Here is a 25,836-nt window from a genome sequence, read left to right on the forward strand (position 1 = left end):
CAGAGACCCTGTCCTTGTTGCAGGTGAAAGAGTGGGGTGGGTGACCCCAGCACACCCCAGGCAGGGCTTACCAAGCAACAGAGATCCTGGGATCCAGATAGTTGAGTTTGGAGGTGCCCAAAGCAATCTGCTTGTTCTCCTCCCTATCTGTAGCCTGGACCTCCAGCTTCATCAGCTGCTCCTCGATCCTCTGCACTGCTTTCTTCTTGCTCTCCACAGTCCTGGGGTGGCAAAGAACAAAGCACTGAACTCCTAATGCCCTGTCAGCACTGTGGGAACCTAGAGGGACTCTGCTCAAGGTAAGCAATGCCACCAGCCACACAGGGCAGCTGTGTCAGCACAGATGGTGACTACAACACACTCAGCACATGCAATTAAGAACTGACATTTTCCAAGAGGCAGAGCAGGAATCTTAAGCAGCAGTTTTGTTTTAAAGGGTTGGAAGCAACAGCCTGAACTGTTCTGATGCTACACCCACTGCCACACCAGCCCATCTATCCCTCAGTAAGTCATGCTGTGATCCTGCTTCCAGAGCTCCTGTATCTCAGCTCCCCCGTGGCTGCTCTGCAGAGCCCACACGGAGCCCCAGCACATGGTCTGTGCCATGGGCTTCCAATGGGGACTGGGGAGCTCAGGGAGATGCCTGTGCAATTAATTAATTATTTAACTGTGCAACCCCAGGCTCCCCAGGAAGGCAGCACTGCTGCACATTGGTCCTGGGCAGCAGCAGGGTGGGTGAACACTGGCAGGGGCTCAGCTCTGAGGGCTGGGCACGAGTGACCACGACAGGAACTGCAGGGCAGACCACCCCAAAGGTGGCCATTTCTTCATGCACAGAATGAAAAGGGCAAAAGAAAGCCTTCCCAAATCACAGGCCAGGAAAGGACCCCTTCTGGGAGCATTGCTCAGCCCAGTAACACCAGCCTTACTTTTTAGACTTCTCATCCCTCCGGACCTTGGCATCAGCTTTGGCGCTTTTCAGTTCCCTCCTGGCATCAGCTAATTGCTCCTTCTTGGCATCAATCTAGGAGAGGCAAAATCAGATGGCAGCACTGAGAACGAGCTGCTGACAGCTGTGTCAGTCACCCCTGGGCAGCACGACCCAGAGAGCCACTTTGTGACCACATTCAGAATCTACCAGCAGTCAGATCCACTCCTACAGAGCAGTCAGGTCACTGGGCACTGCACAGCCACGTGTGGTGAGATATCCCCCTCAGAAAACAGGGCCTCACTCATTTCCAAAGACAAGCTGGTGCTGGGAGCTTTCTCACACAGCTACAACCATGCAGGCTGAGGAAACTGGCTTGGTCTGGCCAACAAACCCGTCCTGGCAGCTTGTTTGCCTTCACTGCATCCCATCACCACTACCAGCTCTCTGATGGCTACATGGAAGAATGATCCCTGATCCCTCAAGTAGGAATCAGCCCCAAATCCTATACACTGCAAGGTGTTAATGCTTCAGGCAGTTCTACTTCAGTAAGTTTGGGATTCAGGGAAATTCAGCATTTTGCAGCCCCCGTTCAACCACTCCCCTTAAACATCCCCAAGCTCTAGGATCTAGGGTGATGGCAGCCATGTTAGGTGTTATGGAAGCAGGGGACACTGCAGTGCCAAACCAGAACTCCTTATTGTGAAGGTTATTCTAAAACCAGACCAGGAACAGACCTAACCCCTTTGGACCTCATGGCCTTCACCAGAAACAATCTGCAAAGGAAGAGGTCAAGTCAGAGGGGCATAATGTACTAAATACCACTGACAATGGCCTGGGATTCACACAACAGGGGTGGCTGTCCACTCCAGGTTCCTTAGGGGACACAGAGACTGCTGCTCTCAAATTTCAAAGGCAGCAGAACACACAGCTATAGGATGAAGGGCAGAAAAAGGGCCTGACCTTGTTCTTTACAGGTAAAAGACAACTCAGAGAAGCCCCTTCCAGCTCACTGGAAGGCCCATATCTGATGCACACCAACTCCTGACCCTAACCCTAACCCTGCTTCCACCCCAAGGGAAAAGAATGCTGACTCCTGAGATGCAGGAGCCCTCAGAGCTGGGCAGAGGGAGGTACCTTGCTCTGCAGGTTCATCATGGACTTCTCGAAGGTTTTGGGCGGAGCTCTCTGGTGGTTACACAGAATGGCCACCGCTCTGTTGGCACGGTTGTAGGAGAGGATCTTTGCTGGGATGTTGTCATCCGCTGTGAAGGACAGGAGAGTGGTGAACACCTGAGTTCTCTGGGGTGTGGTGCCACAGCCAGTGTCCCACAGCCACTGCAGAACCAACCTTCCCCTCCTCTGTCCAGTCTCAACACTGCACTCCAATTACAGTCCCAAGCTGGCCACTTCCATCCCAGCCCCAAACTCCCTCTGGACGTTCCTCATCACCACTGACACCACCTCAACTCAACACAGGGGAAGCACAGCCAGAGCAGGGGACAGCAGGACCACCCTGCCCAGGACACCACTGGGCTTCACAGGTGCAATGTGCCCACTTGGTAAAGCTGCAAAGGGCAAGGCAGCACTGCTCACAGGGGTTGTGCATGAGCAGCATCAAAGATGGGGCTGTTACACATGTACCTGCCTTGCCTGTCATCTACAGCACCTGACAGCTAACAGAAAGCAAACAGATCTGGTTAAGGATAGGCATAACCTGGAAAGCACACCCTGGTGTGCTCACAAGTCAGTTGTGTTCTGCTCAACTACCTTAAAATACTGTCTTACAGCAGATTTTTGGTCAGAGACCTCAGCTGCCTGACATTTGCACTGGGAGAACTGTTACAAGGAAGTGGTGAACAGATACAGGCTTGTGGCTCAGCCAAGGAAGCCAGATCTGTTTTGCAGGGTAAGATCTGTTCCCCTCACAGCTTCAGGGACAAGACTTACGATTCGTGAGCTCCTTGAGCTGCTGCTGTAGCGTGATGGAGGCATTGTAAGTACGGAATACCTTGGCTGTCAGCCCCTCCATAAGGTCTTGAAGGTGTTTATTTAAGATACTGGTCTAAAGAAGCAGAAAGGAGACGACAGTGAGCACTAGCAATGACCACAGTGTTTGTGAAACCTCAGGATCCATGGCTGAGACCTGGTGCACTCAGAGCTGACCACAACAGAATAGCCACAGCATGACTGAAACCACAGCAAAAGTGAACAAAGAACCAACGAGTATTACATTGGAAACAAGTACCACAAGTGGCCAAAAAAGATTTTTTTTGGTGTGGAGGTTTTGGTTTCCAACAACAATAAATGTGCCTGAACCACCACAGTGCTCCCACAGAGCCGAGTGTGCAGACAGGGATGTGAAAATCTGTCACCTCACACATTATTCATCATCTCTGAACTCTGAAAAAACCTCCCCAGGTCAGAGCCAGGCAGGCTCAGTAGGACCAAGGCCCATTGCTTTGGGAACCTGTGGGCACAGCGGACAATTCAGACACCAGGCTGAGACAGACTCTCACTGCTCTGAGGTGCTCTGGAACAAAACTTCCATGAAACCATTTCTGGAACAGAGCAGCTGTTACTGCCTGGTGCAGAGCAAGCCTGCCCAGGATGCTCCACCACCCTCACCATGAACTCTGTGCTTACATTGAGGCGGTCAAAGAGGTCATCCTCAGGCTGCTTGTTCTCCATGAACAGCTGAAGATTCTTAAACACCTGCAGGAAAACAAAACCAGGAATGTCAGGCACACAGACCAGACAGCACTGGGCAGTACTATGTTGTATTTTCATACAGGACTGCCAGGGAACCATTAAACTGCTTTCAGGAACAGTGATGATGCTGGGTGTTACTTCTCAGCAGGCAAAGACCCATCTCTCAATGCAATGCCTGTGCTGCAGGTTCCTCCTCAGCAACAAGATGCCCTCATCATCCTTTGGATCAAAATTACAGTCAGGAGACTTAACTGCTCTGGTGTAGCTGCCTAACAGAGAAAGAGACCCCCAAGCTGCTGCCTTTTCCTTACTCTCCATTATTACTTGTGCCCAAGAGACCCCTGAGCCATTTCCCATGGATTGAAGCTCCAAGAAACCAACCCTGCTGCATTGTTTCATACACTTTCATCCCAAACATGTCTCACTGGGGTAGGGAGAATAATCAAAGCATCTTTGATTATAACAGAGACCACAAATCCCAGCTCTGCATGCTCCAATTCTCCAGCTTCTCAACAACGCACATTCTTCTATGGACAGCCAATATACAAAGATTTCTAGTTCCACAATACTCAACTGCCCATTTTAAGAACTGAAAAAATACCAAGAGATACCAATAAATTTAAATAGAAAAATATGTTTTCTTCTTTACAAGGGAACCAAGAATTCTAGCACACATTAATTTCTAGAGCAGCAGTAGTTTCATTTTTTTTTCCAGTTGTTTTGCTCCTCAAGGCACCAACATCTACTGCTGGCTGTCATGAAATTACACAGTATTATACACAGGGTATCTCAGACCACAGAGTTGTGGGCCAGATGCAAAGTTGTTACACCCACAAAAATTTTTTTGCATAGTGCCCTCCAGGTTCATGCTGCTGGATAGGGATTGATTCTGAAATGAGGCCAAAATCACAGGAGATTTGAAAATGGTGGATAGCAGAAGTAAAAGAATTGACATGGCATAAGAAGTCTTGGCTGGCAGACACCCAAGTTCACAGGCCAGAGGTATCAGTGCACCTTCTCCACAGGCTCTGGAGCAGCCAAGATCAAGATCTATCTGTGAGGGCTCAGCTCCAACGTGACCCAAACCACTGTGAGAGAGGTGTCTATTATCAAAGCCCCAATCAAACTGCTGCTCTGCCAGTGCCAGCAGCATCACAACCCTTTATGCTGTAACTTATCACACGGGCAACTCCAGCATCTACAGGTGACAAAACCAACTCTGATGATGAGAATGAGACCCAGGAAGCTTGTCTAGCACAGCTGTTACACTTCTGTACATCAACTCCTCACACTGAGACCACAGGGAAGAGCTGCAAGATGTCTGAACATCTCATCTGCTGGGCTGTGCCACACCACAAGGATGTCACACTGACTGACTTATTTTCTGGCTTGGTATCTGAGCAGTGGTAAAGCAACCTGTTAATGGCATGCAGACTGTGCTGACCACACCTCTGTGCTATTCAGTGTATGTATGTGCTTGTGCAGTGCCTTACCCTCTTCTCCACAGGGACCTTGTTGTAGTATCGGATGGAATCCTTGCCGAGGAAGTCGAACTCAACCACGTATTCCTGCCCATCCAGCTCAGGATGCAGCTTGATGTGCTCTACTCTCAGAGAGCAGCAGCCCACCGTGTCAGCTGTCTCTCCTTCTTCTTTTTCATTGCCAGCTCTCAGGGCAAGCTACATTTGTATCAAGACAAGAGAGGTTATGAATTCAAACTATCCCCAGAATAAAGAGATGCTGCAAACCTTCAGATACTGGCCTAAAACAGCAGGGTCCAGAGGAGAGTATCTCCTTTTTTTTTTTTTTTAAAGAGTTTAAGCCAGGATGCTTTACTAACTTTTGCTCATTAAGTAGCTCAAACTGTGAGACAGGTCTGAGTAATGGAAATTAATTTCAAAAAGTGTGACAGTTTTTAAAAATCAAATTGACTTCCATGTGACTTCAACTTGAAACAATTCATACAGTTCAGTTGTTCATCTTCTATGATCCAACCTATTCACTGCACACTAAATACATTTCAAATAGCATACAGGTTATATAAATATTGGCTTGTATAAATTATCTAAATGCTACACTTGGCTGCATAAAACCACAGTGCTGGCTAAAACAATTTCTAACTTTTGAAATCTTCAGTGGTCATATGAAACCAGAATTATTCACATCCAAGGTCCCTAGTTTACATCAAACCATTTTGAAGAAAACCTGTTAATTTAGTTAGTCAAGACACCATATGCTACTAGGGAGCAGCTCTCTGGGAACTGGTTTTATGTTGCTTTAAATGCATCAACACAACTGCAGTTTTCTTTATGCTGTGGTGAAGAAATTAGCATAATTACAAAACCTCACAACTGTGACCTCATGCTGAAGAGGTGACAAACCAGCAGAAATTCCCAACAGGAAAACTGAAGCAGCTGGAGACAAAAGGCCCACACAAACTTCCCACTAATCCAACTGGGTGATTCTGGAACCAGGCTGTGAGTTTTGCCTGAACTAAACAATGCTGCCTGAAATAGCTGTGTTTAGTACAATAGTGCATTGCTCTGGATTCCAGGTAATGGGAAGGAAAAGGAGCCTGCCCACCAGGAAGCCTCAGGATACCTCAGTAACTGGGCTCAATTCTGCCTTCAAGACAAACACACAGCATTCCCAAGTATTCCCAGCAGGAGAGGGAGGGTGAGAGGAGCCAAGGAAGGAGCCTCACCTTATCAATGAAGTACAGTGCCACAGCCCTCTGCCGAACCTTCATCTCTTTGGATTTCCAGTCTTCTCGGTATTGATTCCGGATTTTATCTACACATTTCTTCAACCTCCGAGCTGTCTCGTACTTCTGCCAGTCCTTCTCACCCTGCAGGGAAGTTGGAACAGAGTCAGCACTACAGAGCAGGCAGAGGATGAGCTCCAATCTGCATCTCAAGGCTTTGCAAGCCCATGTGTGGCAAACAGTCCTGCTGTACAAAAGCACTGAGATGCTGCTGCTGCACAGCTCAGCCTCACACTGTGCTGCCACACAGCTGCAGGTCATTCAGATTTCCATGATATTAAATACTTCCATGGAAGCAACTAGAGAGAGACACAAAAGAACACATCTTCCCTGCTTCTCGAAATACAAATGGTTTCCTTTGCTTTATTCAGATGGCACTTATGTTCTTTCAGCTGTGTAATTAAATACCCATAAAAGGCAAAAGCAACATCAACAGTTCATCATCATTATTATACATTCAAGACACAGCAAAAAGAGGGCAGGAATTCACAAGGAATAGAGATATTTTTCCTCCTGTATTTGTAGGACAAACTCCTTGTTTCCAGTCCAGGAAAAAATCTCTCAGAAAAAGACTGCATGAAAGGAGCTTAAATTCTTGCTTTTATGGACTTGATCCACAGACTGGGTATTTGCTCCCACAGCAGGAGTTTATTTTCCTTCAGTCATGAGCTCCTCACCAGCCTTCTCAGCCAGGAGCCTGGCTGGGTTTTTAATTTTACAAACAACTAATTAACAACCCATGGTTAGAACTTCACTGCAACACCACACAGGGGAAGTTAAGGCCAAATGTATGTGAAATATCCACCAGAGCAAGACTGCTCTTGGATAAATTGCTTCCTTTTAGGTTTACACAGGTTAAAGCATTCCTACTAGAAATGACACGATGCTTTTCAGGAGACTTTTTCCAGATTTCACCTGCTCTCCTGGGCAGTAACTGTATCCTCTCTTTTCAAGGGGGAACAGAAGCACAGAAGCATCCCTATGTTTTTCAACCACTGTAGGATGAAACAGCCAGATACAGCTTTACCCCTTATCTCTCTCCTAACCATGAGCTACATTTGCTTCTTGGAAATATGACCAGCAAAATTGCTTCAGTTTTGCTTTTTTAACTGGATCTTTACCTTAATTCTTGAGCTAGGGTTCAACATGATGTATTTGATAGAGCCTTGGATGTTCTCAGTCCACGACACCAGCCAGGTCACCTTGTTATCATGCCTAACCTCCTTCCATTTGTGTCCTGGTGGAGGGGCAGGGATTTTGGAATCCCTACAGAGAGTCACAAAACAGATGATAAAAGTTAGTTAAAGAAAATCCCACCAGCATCAAAACAGAGAAGGTAATAAACTTATGCAAAGAAAGTGCAGGGAAAGGAACTGAGGCAACAGAAGTGCATTATCTCCACAAGCAGGAAACCAAGTAAATAAAACTGAACAAAGATCAGGAATGTAATTGCTACTAACATGTACCTGCTGAAGAATTATACTGTAATTGCTAGGACCAGTTTTGATATGTGAACACTAATAGTATGGACACTTATAAGGACTAGAGAGAGTGAGAAAAGGTCACCAAACCTTAGCCTTCAACATCATGGAAGACAAGGTAGGGCAACCTATGTATAAGAAAATTATTTTCTGGAAAGAGTAGCAGGAAAGGCACTTTAGGCAGATGCAGGCTGTAGGCGTGAGGAAGAAAATATGTTGAAAAAGTTCTACAAGAAACCCATGATTGCCTTGCTCAGTCTTTGCTTGCATGACTCAGTTTCTTATCCATATGAGAACAAGATAAGCTGCATCCCTAATCCTACATGTTTGAGTATCAGTTCAGAGAGGGTTTTAAAAACGAGCTCTAGAAAGCAAAGGCAGGGTGTGAAGCATGCAGGGCTCACTTGCTGCAGTTGATGATGATGTCCTCGGGCATGATGCGCCTCTTCAGCATCCCCATCTTGGGATGGTTCCCACGGCCTCGGAACAGACCTGGCGGCTCAATCTTAAAGTTGGCAATCCTCTCCTTGTGGTTGTCCATCACACAGTACCCATACTCCTTCAATAGCCGCTCGTTCTCCTCTTTGATTTTCTGGGAAAAGCCAAAAGCGAAGATGATACGGCACAAGCAGCACCCCCGCATCTTTATATGGCAAGATTTGAAACATTTTTGTATTTGCACCACACTAATGCTGAAGACCCAACCAAAAACCAGATCCCCATCATGTCAAGTACATTAGACTGGCCAGAAAAGCAAAAATGCACAAAGCACAAACTGGAAAAGGGGAAAGAATGTGTGAAAACTCTGAAAAGGTGTATTTGAGGGAAACAGATCAGTGCTGGTGAAGGCAGCTACAATTTTGTCACAATAGAGGGGTGTATCTCTATCCATATCTCTCAGCTTCAAGGGTACCCCCAGCACAGTACTGCTATTTTACATTTTATACTGAGCATTTGACATCCACTGGACTTCCTGTCTTGTTGTTTATGTATAAAAATTCTGTGTATAAAAGACTTCAGTGTTTGAACTCAGCATCAGAAAGCAGGCAAAGGAATGTCTCCAGGCTGCTGCATGTCAAGCCTGTGTCAGCAAATGGTTTCACAAGCAGAACACAGCCTTCTAAGAAAGAATGTGCTGAGATTTCACTGCATATTTCTGTGCCTGAACTCTAATTATATAGCAGGAAAAATAAAAACACTGCAGCTCAAAATAAAACATCTGACCCACAGACAGCACTGCTGCACCAGCTAAGAAACAGAAAAAGCCACTTCTGCTCCCTTTTAAGAGCCACCATGGACAAGAACTGAAGGGCTTGCTCACATTTATCAAACAGAAACAGCAGGAAAACAAGGGCTCTCCATTCTGATGGGATCCCTCTGATCCCAAAGGCTGTAATTCCAAGCTGCCAGGCCCTTCATTCAAAGAACAATTACTAGAGCATTGCAGAAGATCAAGCTGAGAACTTGGGGAAAGTTTCCACCTTCCAACATTCACTGCAGTTAATTTAATTCTTAACCTACGAGACATGTAGCCATGCTGATGGATAATAAAATTCATTTTTTATTCAAAAAACAGTATTACTTGATGTTTAAGATTTCTTCTCTCATTTTATTGCCTAATGGCATTGCTGCATCCTTTCCACCATCCTGATCTAAGCCATCTTTAACTGACTATCCACTGCTCATTATTTCCCAGGGACCAGTGAGCCCAGAGGCAGCATCTCTGATTCTCTTTATTGACTTAAGCAGTTACTTAACTTAAGCAGTTACTGACTTAACTTTCCCTAAGCAGGATCAGCCCTATCAATATCACTTCAGGTCAGGATGAAGATTCAGCTGTAAACACAGTGCTCTGCCCTACCTGAGCTGCACAGCTCACATGAAAGCAATAATCTGAAAGCTGGTGAAAAACACTGATATATGCACAGCAAGGGGAATGACTGCACAAAGATGTTTACAACCATGAAGCCTCCTAGAATTCCCACTGGTACCTGTTTTTCCTCCTTGGACATCTGTTTCCTAGCTTCTGACTGAGCTTTGAAATACTGGCTCATGTGGGTGAAGTCACACTTGCTGAGGTTGGTGATAGTGCTCTTCTCTTCAGAGGTCATTTCCTTGCAGAAGGAAAGCAGTGCTTTAAGTTTACACACACACACAAAATTTTCATGCATAGCAGAGCTTACCCTACTCCAGGCAGCCTAAACAGGAACCACAGGCAGGTTCTCACAATAACCCCCCCCAGGAATCCCCAAATTCTTGCACAGGCTCACTCCAGCTGAGGTAAAAGAGGGAAGGACAAGCAGCAGATCCCATGGAGCACTGGCCTTGCAGGGTTCTGATGTGCCCAGGCACTGGGCAATGCTGCACCACTTTCCAAAGAACTCCCACACCCTGACTGGGACTGCTGAGGGATGGGGAGAAAAACCCAGAAATATATCCAGGAAAACTGCACCAAACTTATCTGAGGCTTGCTGTTATGGCTGATGACTGAAGTGAACGTCTCTGTTTGGAAGGGGTTTCCTTGCAGCAAATCTGATTTTTACACAAGGCATTAACAGGCAAGCCAGTACACCCCATGGTGCTGCAACACAGGAACCTGACTTTGTTGGTTGAGAAAGGCATTTATGGTAGGGCCCTTCCTGGTGAAACTACAGGATAAATGGGAAAATTCACAGCTACAGTCTGAGGCAGCATTTAGTTGCCTCAAGCCAACTTTCATGTGCATGGAAGAGCACCCCTTTTCTCTGGTCAGTGCTGAGGAGACTGGCCATGTTCACAGCCATATCCTGCAGCCCAGGACCATGTGCATACCTTTCTCCAGTCCTTGAAGAAGTTTTTCCTGAAGATCTCCTTTGTAGTGTACTCATGATCAAGCATTTTTGCAAAGAATGTGGCAACTTCTTCTGCTTTGGTACTCAGCTTCATGACTTTACCTACAAAGAAAGGTTTTCTTCTTAAAGAAAATGGTAAACAGGAATCAAAGTCATAAAGAGAACACAGTAACTAACCTAAAGTATTATATTTTTACTACAGAGAAGTTTGTCTTGAGATGTTACATAATACAGCAACTTGAATGGACAAAGGAAGCAGAGGAGCACAATTGCTTGACTTCCACCACAAACATTTTGAAAAAAATTTCCTCTGGAATCTAAACATTAAAAAAAGCAACAGCAACTTGATGTGAGGCAGGCCTGGGCTGCAGGGCAGGAAGGGGAAAAGGCCTGCTGCAGGAAGCCCTCTGCTGAGCCACCCCCGTGCTGGGCGTGCTCCTGGGGAGGCACTGCTGTTTGATGTCCAAAAGGCAGGGATTTTATTAAATTTCATATTCCAGCACTCAGACATGTGGGAAAAACAGTCTCTGTATTCCTTTTCAATGCACAGACAGACTCCACCTTGGAACAGCCCTTCCAGCCTTTAGCTACTTGTAGGCAGGAAGAGCCCTTCCTCTGGATACTCTACAAATAGGCTGGAGAGAGATGCCAAATATTGAACTCTCCCTCATTGCAAGGAAACGTGTCAGGGTTCTGCTAATTGTTCCCTCTGCTGTGGGAATGCACTCCTGCCTCTCCAAAGCAGGCTCACAAGGCAGTCATTTTTAAGAAAGACTGAGCTGTCAGTGAATGGAGGGGTCACATTCCAGCTTCTCTGCATGACTGCAGCACAAAGTGGAATTGCTGCAAGGGGAGAATGAAGCACAAGGGAAAGAGGCTGCTGCTGCACTGAGGCTGTGCATTCAACATCTAACATTCCTATTGAGCATTTTTTGGTCCTGACTGCATTCCTGATGAAATGTGGGGTGCCAGTGATCCCTCTGAAGAATTCTGCATGCAGCTCACGTCTCCAGCTAGTTTAGTTGCAAGAAATATTTAAAGTTCCAATGCCTGGATGTCAATACCTGGGGATTTTTAACAACCATTTTACTGCACACAAGTGAACACAGGAAACTCTTCAATCTGTGCTCTTGGAAAAAAAAAATTACCATGCTTTGGGTTTACTACATATTTTCAAAAGTTGCATCATCTCTAAAATTAAAGCATGAGAGTCAGCTAAAAAGCCTTAAGATCTATAAAGCCTAGTAAAACAGGACTTAGCAAAACATCCTCCCAATGATCTGAGAATATTCCACAATCAAATTACACCAACAGTAACTCTGCCAATTTTTAAGCTGTAACCTAAAATACAGCATTTGTTTGCTTATAACAGGAAATGGGGGAAGGGAGAGACAGCAAGGGAAACTGTTTTTCCAGGCTGCAATTTCAGCTTAACAGAGGCTATCGAGTTAGTAACATGTTATGGGGCTAAAATGTCTGATATTTTTCCCAGCTAGCTGAAGGCTCAGTCACCTTTATCTAATCACTTTAGAATATATTTCATTGGAAACAATTTCCTTTTATTTTTCACAAAGGTTTGAAAAGGCTTTTAGTGACAGAGCTGGTAAAGAAAGGATTTATTGCAGAGGCATGAATATTAGTTACCTGATTTAAAACTGAAAACCAGAGGGCAATCAGGGGACAAAACAAGCAGAAAAACCCCCATGGCCATGACTGCAAGTGCCACACTCTTACCTTGCCCCATCTACAGAAAAATGTGCAAGTCAGAGCCACCTATGAGCAGTGACTGGTTAACCCATAGGCACTGAAAAAGGATGGCTCTGGCATTTCAAGCTCCTTCCCTGAGTCAGTACTGCAGGCACTTCCAAGAGCCCCAGCAGTTTTTATGTGAGACGAAAGCAGGCAGTGAATCCCTAAGCCAGGGACAGATTCCTCCAGTGTGAGCCGGCTGCTGGCCAGCCACAGCCTCATTACTGGGCTCTACAAATCACCCTGGGATAATCTTGCAATGAGACAATGCCTTGTGAGCACAGACAGAGGCTCTCAGCAGCTGCTGAGTAAATCAGACATCTGATTTTTTGCCTAGTTTCTCAAGGAAGACTTATGGGATGTCTTTATTTGCCAGACCCCCTCCCTGCCCAGCCCATGACTGTTGAGCTTATTGATGAATTTCTGTGATGACAGAGGCAGAGGTTGCAGAAATCCCTGCAGAGGCTCTGAGAAATAGATGGCTGGAGAGATGAGGAGCTTATTGCTGTCTGCACCAAGGGATAGCACAGTGCAGGCTGCCCCTCCCCTTCTCTAGACAACAGGAGAGATCATGCATTTTTCAGTATAGGAAAACAATTTCCAACTTTGCATCAGTTCTTATCAAACCCTAAGAAAGCAGGCTGCAGACATCCTTGATCACTGTGCTACTTGCTTGGAGATGGCCTTTAATAGGCTCCAGCATATTTATTTCACTACTTTGCTGCTGTAAATGTAATGCCACCTATTCCTCAGTATTTCAAAACACTGTGTCATGTCACATGAAAACAGCACGTTGCTCCTGGAAGAGTTCCATGTGCAGATGTCCCCATCACCAAAAATTACATTTTCATCCATTCAAATACCTCCCACTTAATTCAATCCTGGGTTAATTTGATCCTTCATTTAACATGATCACAGAAAGGAAACACACAGGTCATCAAGTCCAGGCTCCAACAGGCATCACATCATATAATCCCTTCCACATGAGCCTCTAGCAGCCAGGCAGCTCAGGATACTTAAATCCCACGCCAATTAGTTCTACCACAGGCAGTGGTCAGGGAATGGGACCATAACTTACATGAGAGGGCTGTGTCCTTGAGACCAGGGTCATCCCATTCATTCCTACAAGACCCTAATCATCTGTACCCAAATTCAATTGTCTTTTATTTCACTCATGCCACCAAATGATGATGAATTTCACCATGGATGATGGAAGTTGCAGTTCTTGAGGTTAAAGAAAACAAGAGCAAGCCTAAAGGTGACCAGTGATGAGGCAGCTACAATTACATACTCCACTGGTCACTGCTAGTCTGAGGCATCAGACACCCTCATTCTGCTAAGGAACCTGAGAGATTCACCCCATAAGGGACTGAGAGCAGGTTCAATCCCTGTGTCACTTCAGTGAGCAGAATTCAGCAAGCTCAGGTAAATTTCTTTCCATCCACAGACCTCACTTTGCTGCTGAGGAGATGATTTAAGTGAACCACTAAAACACAACCACCTCCTCAGCTCTTCAGTCCCCAGAAGAACACTGCAATACCCTGAGATGTTTATTTCTCTTCCTAGCAAGTAGGAACACAGATTAACTCACCATCATAATAAAACTTGACATTTTCAGGCAGAGGTTCATATGGTGGAGCAAATACAGGACCTTTGTGCTCTAGGAACTTCCATTTGATGCCTTCAGGGTAGCGCTCTTCTTCCCACCTTCAAGAGAGAAATATGAACCAATACAATTTTAAGCTCCCGATCTTCATTTTATTACTGTGTGGGTAGGAGAGTATGCTAAACCAGCAAGAAATCACTGCTTTGTCAGGTACACACCACCAACAAATACTCAATGTACTATCACTATTTAATTTCTTTTTTTCCTTCTTTTCCTTTTTCCAAAAGCACAGTCATAACCATGAGCAGAACAACTGGGCTGCAGATTATCTGATGCCATCCTATTCCTCACCTCTCATGTGCTCCTCTTTTCACAAAATCACACAGCTGAAATTGCTTAGATCTTAAGAAAATAAGACTTGGGCCCTGTAAACCAGCTAGGATCATGCCAAATTAGTTTCAGCTGTGATCCAACATCAGGTCCAGGATGCCTGCTCAGCAAAGTCAAACAATTGTGGTATATTATGCAGCTGCTTTCAGATGTGGACAATATGCCATTAAGGGCAGAGATAAAGAAACAGATGTTCATTTATGACCTAAATGAGAACAAACCTGCTTGGACAAGAAAGACTAAAACCTGCTCTGTTATTTTAAATTCATTCCAATTCTCTGAGTAAGAAAAGCATAGCTGAATAAAAACAGAGCAGCCCAGAAAACTGCATGTTTGCCTTAAAAATGCTCTATAAAAATGCTTTTCAAGTGATGCATTTGGTATCACAACACAGCAAGGCAGGCGCCACCAATCCCACATTCCAAGGGAACAGGGTCAGCAATTCATCTGCAGAGAAAGGGGTCCTGCCAGGCCAGGATCCTCCCCACAGTTCCCAGTGCCAGGCCACTGATTCCACACTGCTCCCCTCCAAGCTCCTTTCATGATTACCACATTACTGCTACATGCTGCTGGCACAGGATTCCCTGCTGGGAAAGGCTATTTCACCTTAGTGATCAATCAGCTGCAAGGCCATTAACCTGTCACAGCACTCAGTCTCTGAATTGCCCAGACAACTTTGTTGAGCAGCCATGACAATAAAAAAAAAAGGGGTTTAAGCTTCTGTCTGGTGTCAGCCCTAAGGAGCAGCATTCCCATTCCAGGTGCCACAGCAGCTGAGGAAGGATGTGCATGGATTGCCTGAATCTCAGGAGCTGTGATGCACTGACTGATTGCTTCATCTCTACTGAGATAGAAGTCACAGCATGGAAGATAAACACTGTACAGAGACAAGAGTTTCTGCTAGAACACACTCAAAATGCTTCACTTGTGTCTGTATACCAACAATTTAGGAGCAGCAGCAACACAGCAGCTGGCTGGAGTTTGAAAGGCACCATCTTTAACCACACCACTGGATTTGACTTCTGATGAGATTCAACAGCTTTAACAGCAAAGCACCCAAACCCAGCTATCAATACAGAACTGCATGTCAGACTTCAGTCCCTGGCTGAAAAGAGGGCTTGAGTAAACCATGTTGATAGAAGAAACCAATATTGACACAGATTCCAAATATTTACATTCCTAATGATTGTTATGCTTTGTTTTGTTTTTCTTTTATTAATTAGAAGCTAGAAATATAAATATTTTGTCAAACATAGGCTTAGGTTCTTCTACCCAGAAGCTCCTTTCAGCAAAATAAATCTAAAGCACTCTCAGCCAGAATAAACTTCTTCCTCACAATGAGCAATTTTATTCCAGTAAGAATAAAATAAGGGCATCATTCACAGTAGTTACTGCTTTTCAGGACAGGTTTGTCATTCTTGTTTTTTAAAATTTATTCCTCTGGTATTTACTTGGTGAGAAATTCAGTACCTCTATCCCTTTCTGTTCTTTTACAAAGGATGCATGTAAAAGCAGTATTAGAAAGGCAGCAGTTTAAATAGACAGCAGAAGGACATTGTGCCTTCTGGGAAGGCTACATGGGATTCATGGGGTAGTTTCTAAGCTCAAAAGTACCAGAAAGTGTGCCCCCAAAAGACCACAAACCATCCCCAATCCCACCTCCACCTTCCTACACATCACACATAAGCATTAAGACAAAAGATAAAAGTGAGTCTCCTGAGTGTAGCTCATTTTTCATCCTCATTTAGTTTCAAACAGGAAAAGCATTACAGCACCACTGCCCTTGGCAGTTTCTGGTTCTAAAGCAATGTTGTACACAGGATTTTGTGGGAGAATGCTGCTTACTGATTCCAGCAACAACTCATCAGTCATAAAGGCTTCTTAATTAAATCCCACATCAACCCTGTCTAAATATGCCAGGGTGGCTCAGGAAGGAAAAGTTGGAGAAGATCTTTCAAGTGGAATGAAAAGAGAGAACATTCTTGGGGGACAAAAAAAGCCCAGAACAAACCTCAGGGATATGTTATCTCAAGGAAATGAACTTGCTGTAACACAAGGGGGGAGAAGTGCTCCTAAGGTGCACTTCTGGATCACATTTTTCACACACTGATGGGGCATGAAAATGACCTCAGCAAGAGCTGCACACAGTGATGAATGAGGCCAGTGCCTTGGGGATGTCTGCATCAAGCATTCACACAAGTGAGGATCAAAATGCTCAAGGCAGCAAGCACTTGAGGAAGCAGCCAAAAAAAGGTATCAGATGCTCAGAAAATTGACTCAGATGGAACATAAAATGCCCTTAAGAGAAACAAGTGAAGTGCAGATGAAACCTTGTCCAGCAGAGACAGGCTATACAGAGCTGCAGATGGATGACAGGAACATCAGCAGAAGGAATCAGCTACCTTGTGCCAAATTCTGCAAAACATGCTTTCCAAGGCACTTTTCCTCAGCAGTAAGCACAAACTGCAGGGCTTAACACCACTACAGGGGCCTGAGCTGCCCAGGTAAGGGAGGGGAGAACAGCACAGCTTTCCAGTAAAGCTCTGCTCTTCAAGGATACAGCCCACAACAGAAGGGAGCTGGGATAACAGAATATTGTTAGACAGAACCAGAAAGGGGAGCTGAGACAAAGCCAAAAAGACAACAGGCTTAAAAAGACCTTCTGTAGCTTCCTGTTGCTTTGTGTCCCTGTAGTTTAGTAATGTTACAGCACATTAAATATGCTGTCAAAGGATTTGAGAAAAAAGTGGATTGCTCAGGAAAAAGGGGAAGTTTTGGGGAGAGGCTGGAAACCCAAGTTTCTAAGGGAGTATTCAAGTATGGAAAAGATTTGCAAGTGCTGATGTTCTGAGGAAGCTGTGACAGTTAAAGAGAAATATGAAAAGACTATAAACACTACAAAAGATTTTTTTCTTTTTAAGAATGAATCAGTAATAGTGTCAATAAAGGAGTAAAGGATTGAACCTGAAAGGAATGAAGAAGATTGCAAAGACTCTCCCCATCTCTACAGATCTATTAAAAACAGCCAAATGATCTGAGAAAAGATCAAGGAAACATCCCTGAAAGTTCATAAAAATACATTACAAGTGGGCAGAAAACACACATGCTTTCAAGAAGTACATATGCACTAAAATGAGGGAAGTACTAAGGCCAAAACTTCAAAACACACAAAATGGTAGCTCCCTCAAATCTAGAAATAACAGCTTCAATTACTATGGAGGGTTAAAAAAAAATCCAGCAGGTTTCTTACACAGAGCAGTACTGATGCATCACAGGTCTGTCTTCCAAATGAACCACAAAGGTCAGACTCACTTAAAAAAGCTTCTAAAAATATTTAAGAGTGGGTGAAAGTACAACTTCAGTGATGTTACTTAAGGATCCTGGGCAAGACAGAAAGTGTTTTTCATTTAAAACTCATTTTCAGAAATCATTTGTCAAACAGGCTGAGCTAACTGGACACTTGATCAAGTCTCATTTTTGTGCCAGAAGAAGGAGCAGTTTTGAGAGGCACAGCTGACACCCACTCATGCTGCATCTCTATGGAACTCTACTAGAATACTGCTTAACACATCTGCACACATTAATATATTCCTTAATCCACCTGCACCTATCAATATATTCCTGCTGACACCCCCAAGCCTCCAAGCTTTTGTACTGCTCTGAAGAGTTTCAGCACAGAGCAGCTTCGGGGCACAGGAATATTGGTATCTGATCATTATAGCAGCCTCTACATGACACAGACAGGAAAAAAAAAAACCAACCACCCAGACAACCCCACAAAACACTTATTTCCTGTTTTAGGGATATCATTTCTACTTCAGAGGATGAACACAGTGAATGAGATATTTATTTAGAGCTTACCAGAAAGTAAGCCAATTATTCAGAACAAATCCTCATGAATCAACAGAAGAGAAAGCCAGATGTGCTTATTCAGCCAGCATGGGAGGTACAAGCAAGCCCAGGTGCAGATGGGAGCCTACAGCACTGACTATATATAGTTACCATTTCCATTTTTGCTCCTCTTCTTTTTTCGGCTTCTTTCTTTTGTCTGCTTCAGGGACTTTCTTATCTTTGCTCTTGACTTTCTTTGCTTTGCTGTCCTGCAAAATGAGTAAGATCCTGTTAGAACAAGCTAGTGTATTTCCCCCCCTCCCCTGAAAAGATGTGTTAAAACTACAAGACTCTCTCTTGGGGTATATAAGAGCTGAATTCCTGTGCCTTCACCACATAAATGTGCTCTTAGATCATCCCATTAAGTCAAAGTCTGCTGATGGTCCCACTCAAGTTTTCAGGCAAATTCTTTTACTTTACACTAGGGAAACGCTGAATGCACACAGCCAGTTATCACCTGATAGGGGGCAAGTCTGGGCCATGGGAAGGGAACTGTTGTGTTACAGAACCTCCTCCCTGGCCTGCACTGGTGTGTCTGGTCTGGCAAATGCTGCAGAGCACAACCACCATGGTCAGGCAGCTTCTGGGATTATCCTGGTGCAGGCTCAGTGTAGGGACACTTCCTTTGAAGGGAAGAATTAACCCCACTGCCCAGAGGTGCTGCAACATGTGTCTCACAAGGGTGCCTTTGCTAGATGTGTAGTTTGTCAGTCTCAAATTATGGCTAACCTTTTCCAAGTCCCTCTCCAAAGAAATTTCCACCTAGGCTCCATCTAAATGCTTTTTGCTTCCTTCTAGCATGTAATCTCTTTTCCATCTCCCCTGCCTCTGAACCCTGCCACATCATCTGTGCAATTACCACATGTGGTGAGCAAGGCTCCCCTGCCAGCTCCTTAACAGAAGGACTGTGAATTGCCTGGAACAGCCTGGAAGTTCATGTCCTGGAGGCATCTTCTCCACCCATTGTTTTAAGGGTTGGAAAGAAAGTTTCCCTGAATTTTTATAAATTACAGTTCAGATAAGTTAATATGTGCACCCTAAGTGGGGATCTGCCACACACAGCTCTGTTCCAGACAAAATCAGATTCCCCCTGCTCTGCATAATCCCACACCAAATAGCCTGGCTCTTCTTTATGATAAAAATAAACTCATCTGTCACATTACCTCTTCTTCCTCTTGTTTCCTTTTCTTTGCTTTCTTGATGTCTTCTGTTTTGATTTTCTTGGGTTTGTAGTCAGCACTAAGAACAAAAAGATTTGCTGATGAAATTGATCCATTTTCCATTAAAAATAAAGAGAAGCCATAGACAAAGTTTACGTGCACAAGCTTGCAGCATAGCTGGCATTTTTAACTTCTAAAGAATATAATTTATACTCTGCTCTTTCAGAAGACTCAATAATCCCAATCCAGCACATCAACCTAGAAAACCTACAAGATGTTATTATCAATACCTCTCCACAAGTTTCACTGCTGAAACAAACATCTTCCTCAATGAAGAATCAATTCAAAAGCATTAGCAGCCACTCAGTGATTCCATGGGATGGGATAAATGGGTATAACCTTATTGGCATGCTCTATCCCAGCTCTCTTTCCAGTCATCAGTCTGGGATCTTGCCCACAAGACTCACTCTTTGCACCCCCCACTAGTTCAAACAATAGTGAAATTGAGTACTGGCAAGTTACATAAACACAACCTCATTTCCAGTGAGGCTGGAAAAGACCTCTGAGATTATCCAGTCCAACCTATGACTCAACACCACCTTGTGAACCAGAGCAGGACACGGAGCACCACGTCCAGTCTTTCCTTAAACACCTCCAGGAACAGTGACTCCACCACCTCCCTGGGCAGCCCATTCCATGTCTAATCACCCTTTCTGTGAATAAACTCCTTGTAATGTCCAACCTAAAATTACCCTGGTGCAGCTCAAGACATTGTATTATCCCTTGTTCCAGGGGAGCAGAGCCTGACCCCCACCTGGCTGCACCCTCCTGTCAGGGAGTTGTGGAGAGTGATAAGGTCACCCCTGAGCTTTCTCTTCTCCAGGCTGAGCCCCCACAGCTGCTCCTCATTGGACTGGTGCTCCGGACCCTTCCTGAGCTCACCGCCTTCTTCTGCACTTCCTCCCACACCTCCATGTCCTTCCTGAACTGAGGGGCCCAGAACTTGAGGTGCCCTCACCAGTGCCCAGTAAAGGGGCAGAATCACCTCTCTGGTCCTGCTGGCCACACTATTCCTGATACAGGCCACGTGCCATTGGCCTTCTTCACCACCTGAGCTCCTGTTCAGCTGCTGCTGAGCACCATCCCCAGAGCCTTTTCTGCTGGGCACTTTCCAGCAACTCTGCCCCCAGCCTGGAGCACTGCAGAGGGTTGTGGTCAAAGTGTCAGAAGTGGCACTTGGTCTTGTAGAACATCATGCTGGTGGTCTCAGCCCACTGATGCCCACAACAGTCTCCAACCACCACATCTCCCACCTGCACTTCTGTTTGTAATCAGCAGGTCCAGCAGGGTGCTACCCCTGTAAGGCCACAGCTGTCCTTACCAGCTGAGACAGAAAGTTCTTTTCCACACACTCCAGGAACCTCCCATCCTGCCTCCTCTCTGCTGTGCTGAGTTTCCAGTAGGTATCCAGCAGGTTAAAGTCTCCCACAAGAACAAGAGCTGGCAGTGGTGAAATGTCAGCCAGCCACTCACAGCACAGTTCATCCACCTCTTCATCCTGGTTGGGTGGGCTGGAACAAGGCTCCCAGCAGGATTATCTGCATTACCAGCCTTCCCCTTCATGCAAGGGGCACTCAACCTTACTGTCACTGTTCTTGAGCTCTATGCAGACAGAACACTCCCTAACGTACAGCAACACCCCAACTCTTAATCTTTCCATGGCAGATGTGAGAGGGGAAGTCACACAAAGCTAGCAGAAGGCAGCAAGTGATTACACAAAAGATGTCCCACCCATGTCTCTTGGAAATGAGAGCTGTAGGGATGGAATGCCACCATGGTGAAACCCTTCCTGGCCTTTAACTCCTGCCTGCTAATAAGGACAAACTACCCCGAAGAGCTGGATGGGCACAGCAGCAGATCCCCAGTGAGATGGAGCTGAACTTGTATTTCAGGGGGTTCCTGTGTCAGGAAAACGTCATGGGTGTTTCTCTGGGAGACAACAAGCCTCAGCATAACTTGTGACACATTGAGACTCCAGGCAAACCACACCAGGCAGTGCAGGCAAACCTCTCCCTGCCTCCAAACAGGCTGACAGTGCATTTTCTACCTCTTGAGCAGTCATTTCCTTGCCCAACAGAAACCACTGCAGCCACTTAGCTACGTTAATACCTCACATGCTCACATTTCTGTTTTACAGTCCTCATCAGTCTTTACCTGCCTTCTGGGGTTTTCCTTTTTTATTTACTAGTTCTGCAACATTTCACAGCAGCATCTGCAGAAGCAGGTAGTGGCATTTTGCTTTGCACAGCACAAATACTATCCCTGCCCTGCTCAGAGAACTTGTAACAGCATGGGGAGTCTGGTCTCAGACCTCCAGTACCCATCTCAAAAAGTCAGTGATGATCACTTGAAATTCCACCTGCTCCCTCAATGTTCTCCTTTTAAAACCAAAGGCAAACATCCAAGTCACCAGCACCCACGCTACTTACTCATCATCCTCCCGAGGTCTCTTCAGGGGTTTGGAGTCCTCTTTAGGAGATGCATAAAACCCATCATCATCTGGTTCATCTTTAATACGTGGTGGACTACAAAAAGAAGCAAAGAAACACAGTTCTACTATCAAAGATGAAGTTTCTTGGAAACCAGCAACAGCTAAGTTTTAAGAAATAATCATCTGCAAAATGGGCACGTCTTCCATGGAATGTGCTGCCATCACAAGACAGCAAAGGCTTGAGATGTGTCATTTTCTGAATACCCCCAGACAGTGTGAGGAGAGTAATTCAATGTCTACACATTCGCCATTTCTCAAGAAACATCAAGTTCAATTTCAACGGCTCAAAGTTCATTTTGTTTCTCTGAGGTTTTGAGTAAAAACAACTCTAGCTTCCAGCACTTTCAAATAGACTTAAAAACTGAAATGCCTGTGTGGACTCAAATGCAGGATGTTATTCAGTCTCAACTCAATATCCTTATTGAGCCTTCTAGAAAAAGATTATCAACTAAACAAAGATTTGAAAGCTATTCCCTGGAACATTTTGCCAACTAAATATTGAGGCATGTGAAAACCAGAAAAGGAAACAAAGATTTGGCAAAGTTAAACAGATCAGTCTCTTTTCTTTGTCCAAACTGGAGGAAGCAAACAATCCTGTCCCTTTCCAACAGACCACAAAGTTAGGCTCAATGTTTTCAGCCATAATGTCCCAAGATATTAGCAATAAGAAAAAACATAGAGTATGAGTGCAAGAGACATTATTCTGTTAGACAAACTCATTATTTCTAGATTTCAGAGAGGCATTTCACTGATCTTCATAAAGAAAAAGATGTCTCAAAGAGTCCAAAATTACATTTTGAAGCACTTAGTGCCATCTTGGGCTTCCTTATTCATGTCCCACCAACAATTTCCATATCAAATTGACTCAGTTTCCGAGCCAAGATGGGGATTTTGCAACCAGATGAAGTAGGAATTAAAATAAGCAGCATTCAGCTTTGTAGACCACAGTCAGCAGGAGACATTAGGGAGTCTCATGTTAGCTGGCAGCGTGTCCATGAAGCAGAACAAGCAGTTTGCTCCTTCACAGCTATAAAGCCACTGCAGTGCTGGAAGATGCAGCTCAGGGGAGACACAAACAAGCTGCTCTACCAAGGCATTTCTGTTGCATCACCTGGAATTGACTGAGACACAAGACTGCAGCACAGAGACACTTCTCTGCAAAACATCTATGGAAAAAAAGGTAATTGTCCCACTTAATATATTCTCCCTTTCAGGCAGAAATGCAGAACTACAGTGTGTAAAGTCACTAGGAATTTTAACTGTTTGAACACTGAAACACTGCACAAGGTTTTTAATGGAAGAAATAAAGTGTGAGTCTGGGAAAAGAAAGGAGCTGTATGATCAAGTTGAACCTTGACTTGCATTGTTTGCAAGACTGTAATGCTGCTCATGGTACCAAGCCTTAAAGAAGAAAATCAAAACCATCTGAGTGAGGACATTTTTCTCTGCAGAACTCGTAAAAGAATAATTCAGCAGGAAAAAAAAATGACAATAATTACTTTACTCTTAGCCAACACTTGACCCTAAAGAAGGCACAAATGCAATGGCTCCTCCAGCCTTTTCTCAAACACATGAAAAGATGCTCTTGGAGCTAAGGAGGATTCAGTTATATTGATATGAGAGCATCCATCAGCCCTGGTGAGATTAGCACATCATGCCATTCTGCTGAACAGCAGAGGCCAGAGAGAGTTAAGTTAGGAGCTGTCTGCTCCACCATGGAACACCTGAATGTCACTGCTTCCACTGCCAGAGTATTCCCCAAAGGGCCTGGAGATGGCGCCTCTGCCCTGCGCCAAGCCTCACTCCTTCCTCTGCATTTTAAATAAGGGCAGGGAAATGAAACAGAGGGAATAACTCATGTCAAAAGGGCAAACTCAAAACAAACAAACAATACCTAAAAGGCATGGGACAGGTAGGTGCCTTCTCCCATCTTCTCTGTATCCACAGAATGTGGTGAGACTGGAAAGATTTTGTTTCTTTTGATTTTTAAGTGGGCTCACAAACTGAAAGAATTCATGAACCAAGTGCTGTTCTTGACTAACAGATATGGACGCATGCATCCACCATACCACACACCTTCAGTGAATCAGTGGACTCGATTTATCACATTAAAAATAACCAATGGCTGGACTGTAAACAAGTCACAAGAGATCTTGATTAACTATTAGGAAAAAGCACTCTTCTATCAATTGCTCACTTCAGGTTTTTAATAAGACTACTTAGCAATGACTGATACAACACTCAAGTCCAGGAGGTTCTATTATAAGCAGGCATTTAGTTCTAGAGTAGGACCTCTATGCATTTCCTAAGGTACTTTAATTTTACATGTCACTTGTCACTCCTGTGCAAAGGCTTCTCTGCAGTCACAGCACAGGAGAGACACACAGAGAGAATCTGGACTGGCTTTGCTGGGTCCTGTCTCCAGCAGACTGCAGGGTTCAAGTTCCAGTTTTACAACAGAGGCTCTTTCAAATCCAGCTACCAGTGTTCCCACAGTTCAGTCTGTCCTCAGCAGAATCCAGCTTCTGAATACTCAGACAAACCCAGCATGAGCAGGCAGACACCAGGTATTCCAGCTCCCATCTCCAGTTACTGGGTAAGCACATCTGCCCATTCTCATAATTGAGAAGAACATCTCTTCTGAAGGGCTTAAGAGTGCCCCAATTTTTTCTCAAGACCAAGTGAGAGGATTCAAACACTGAGCACCTATGAAAAGTCAAACTCCAGTTTTTTCCACATTGTAGACCTGATTTCTTACCTGGAGAAACCATTTTCCTTTTCCTTCTTTATTTTTATGTCACCAGAAGATGACTTCATCTGAAAAACATAAAAAGTAGGAGCTGATTAGCATTTTCCAACATAAAACCCAGAGTATTAATTTGCAGAAGGAACTGTGACTATCTCTGTCCCCCGTAGTCTTTAGTGACCTACATGACAGAGAGGCAATATTTTCTGCAAGTCTTAGTCAATTCAGTACTTTTTGGCATTCAATTTCCTCAGCAAATTGGAATTAAGTATATAGTTTGTTGTTGCATGGACTGAATGTGAGATCACTGATTTTTCTCCCTTGTCTCTGAACCCAAGCTTGGTAAAGTGAAATGTAATGGGAGAAAATGTGAAGCCAGTGGACATAGCTCCACAGTGGAACTGTTTCTATTCACATACCTGCAGATAAAGCCCTCATGAGTTCATAACTACCACTCCAGAAAAATAGTGTCTGGGTTAGCATTGGGATAATTCTCTCCAAGTTGATAAAAACTCAGATGTACAAGCTACATCTAACCCACTGAGTTTGTTCTATTCAGTATTATAAGCCAGAACCATCCTCTTGTCTCTCCCACAGGAGACACCCACCTTCTCTTCCTTTCTCTTCTCCTTGTCTTTATCTTTGTGTTTGTCTTTGTGTTTCTCTGAGCTGCCATCTTTGTGTTTGGTTTTCTCCTTGTCTTTGTGTTTCTTTTCCGAGGAATCTTTGTGCTCACTGCAAGACAAGAGAGTGTGTTTGCAGAGGAGAACACAAGGAGATTTGACTAATACAATTTCCAGTGGTAAAGAATCACAGGTTTTGATGATTACAAACCCTAAAAAACAAGGGATCACCTTAACAGGAAGATCCACCACAGTCTCCTGTCAGGCATGACCCGTTCTCCTAGGGAGGAAGAAGAACAGGAGGGATACCACAAAATCCCACTTGCCAAGCCTCCACCTCAGGAAACCCATCAGCCTGGACTGCTGAGGAAATCCACAGCTGCTACACTTAAAGCTCAACACTT

The 25,836-nt window shown here is 44.6% G+C and overlaps 1 protein-coding gene across 1 annotated transcript in view; it reads right to left on the bottom strand.

Moving 5' to 3' along the window:
* TOP1 (DNA topoisomerase I) overlaps positions 1-25,836 on the bottom strand; it is a 65,469-nt gene that overhangs the window by 1,449 nt on the left and 38,184 nt on the right. The window contains exons 4-20 of the mRNA XM_058036280.1: positions 25,418-25,544; positions 24,822-24,880; positions 22,002-22,097; positions 19,516-19,591; positions 18,464-18,561; positions 14,057-14,172; positions 10,697-10,818; positions 9,877-9,999; positions 8,290-8,477; positions 7,526-7,670; positions 6,345-6,488; positions 5,134-5,319; positions 3,575-3,643; positions 2,879-2,993; positions 2,066-2,193; positions 930-1,024; positions 72-221 (exon numbers count right to left, since the gene is read on the bottom strand). Coding sequence (XP_057892263.1) covers positions 72-221; positions 930-1,024; positions 2,066-2,193; positions 2,879-2,993; positions 3,575-3,643; positions 5,134-5,319; positions 6,345-6,488; positions 7,526-7,670; positions 8,290-8,477; positions 9,877-9,999; positions 10,697-10,818; positions 14,057-14,172; positions 18,464-18,561; positions 19,516-19,591; positions 22,002-22,097; positions 24,822-24,880; positions 25,418-25,544 — 2,037 coding nt within the window. The remainder of the gene's footprint in view (positions 1-71; positions 222-929; positions 1,025-2,065; positions 2,194-2,878; positions 2,994-3,574; positions 3,644-5,133; positions 5,320-6,344; positions 6,489-7,525; positions 7,671-8,289; positions 8,478-9,876; positions 10,000-10,696; positions 10,819-14,056; positions 14,173-18,463; positions 18,562-19,515; positions 19,592-22,001; positions 22,098-24,821; positions 24,881-25,417; positions 25,545-25,836) is intronic.

Source organism: Melospiza georgiana, chromosome 17 (genome assembly GCF_028018845.1).
Source record: "Melospiza georgiana isolate bMelGeo1 chromosome 17, bMelGeo1.pri, whole genome shotgun sequence".
NCBI lineage: Eukaryota > Metazoa > Chordata > Aves > Passeriformes > Passerellidae > Melospiza > Melospiza georgiana.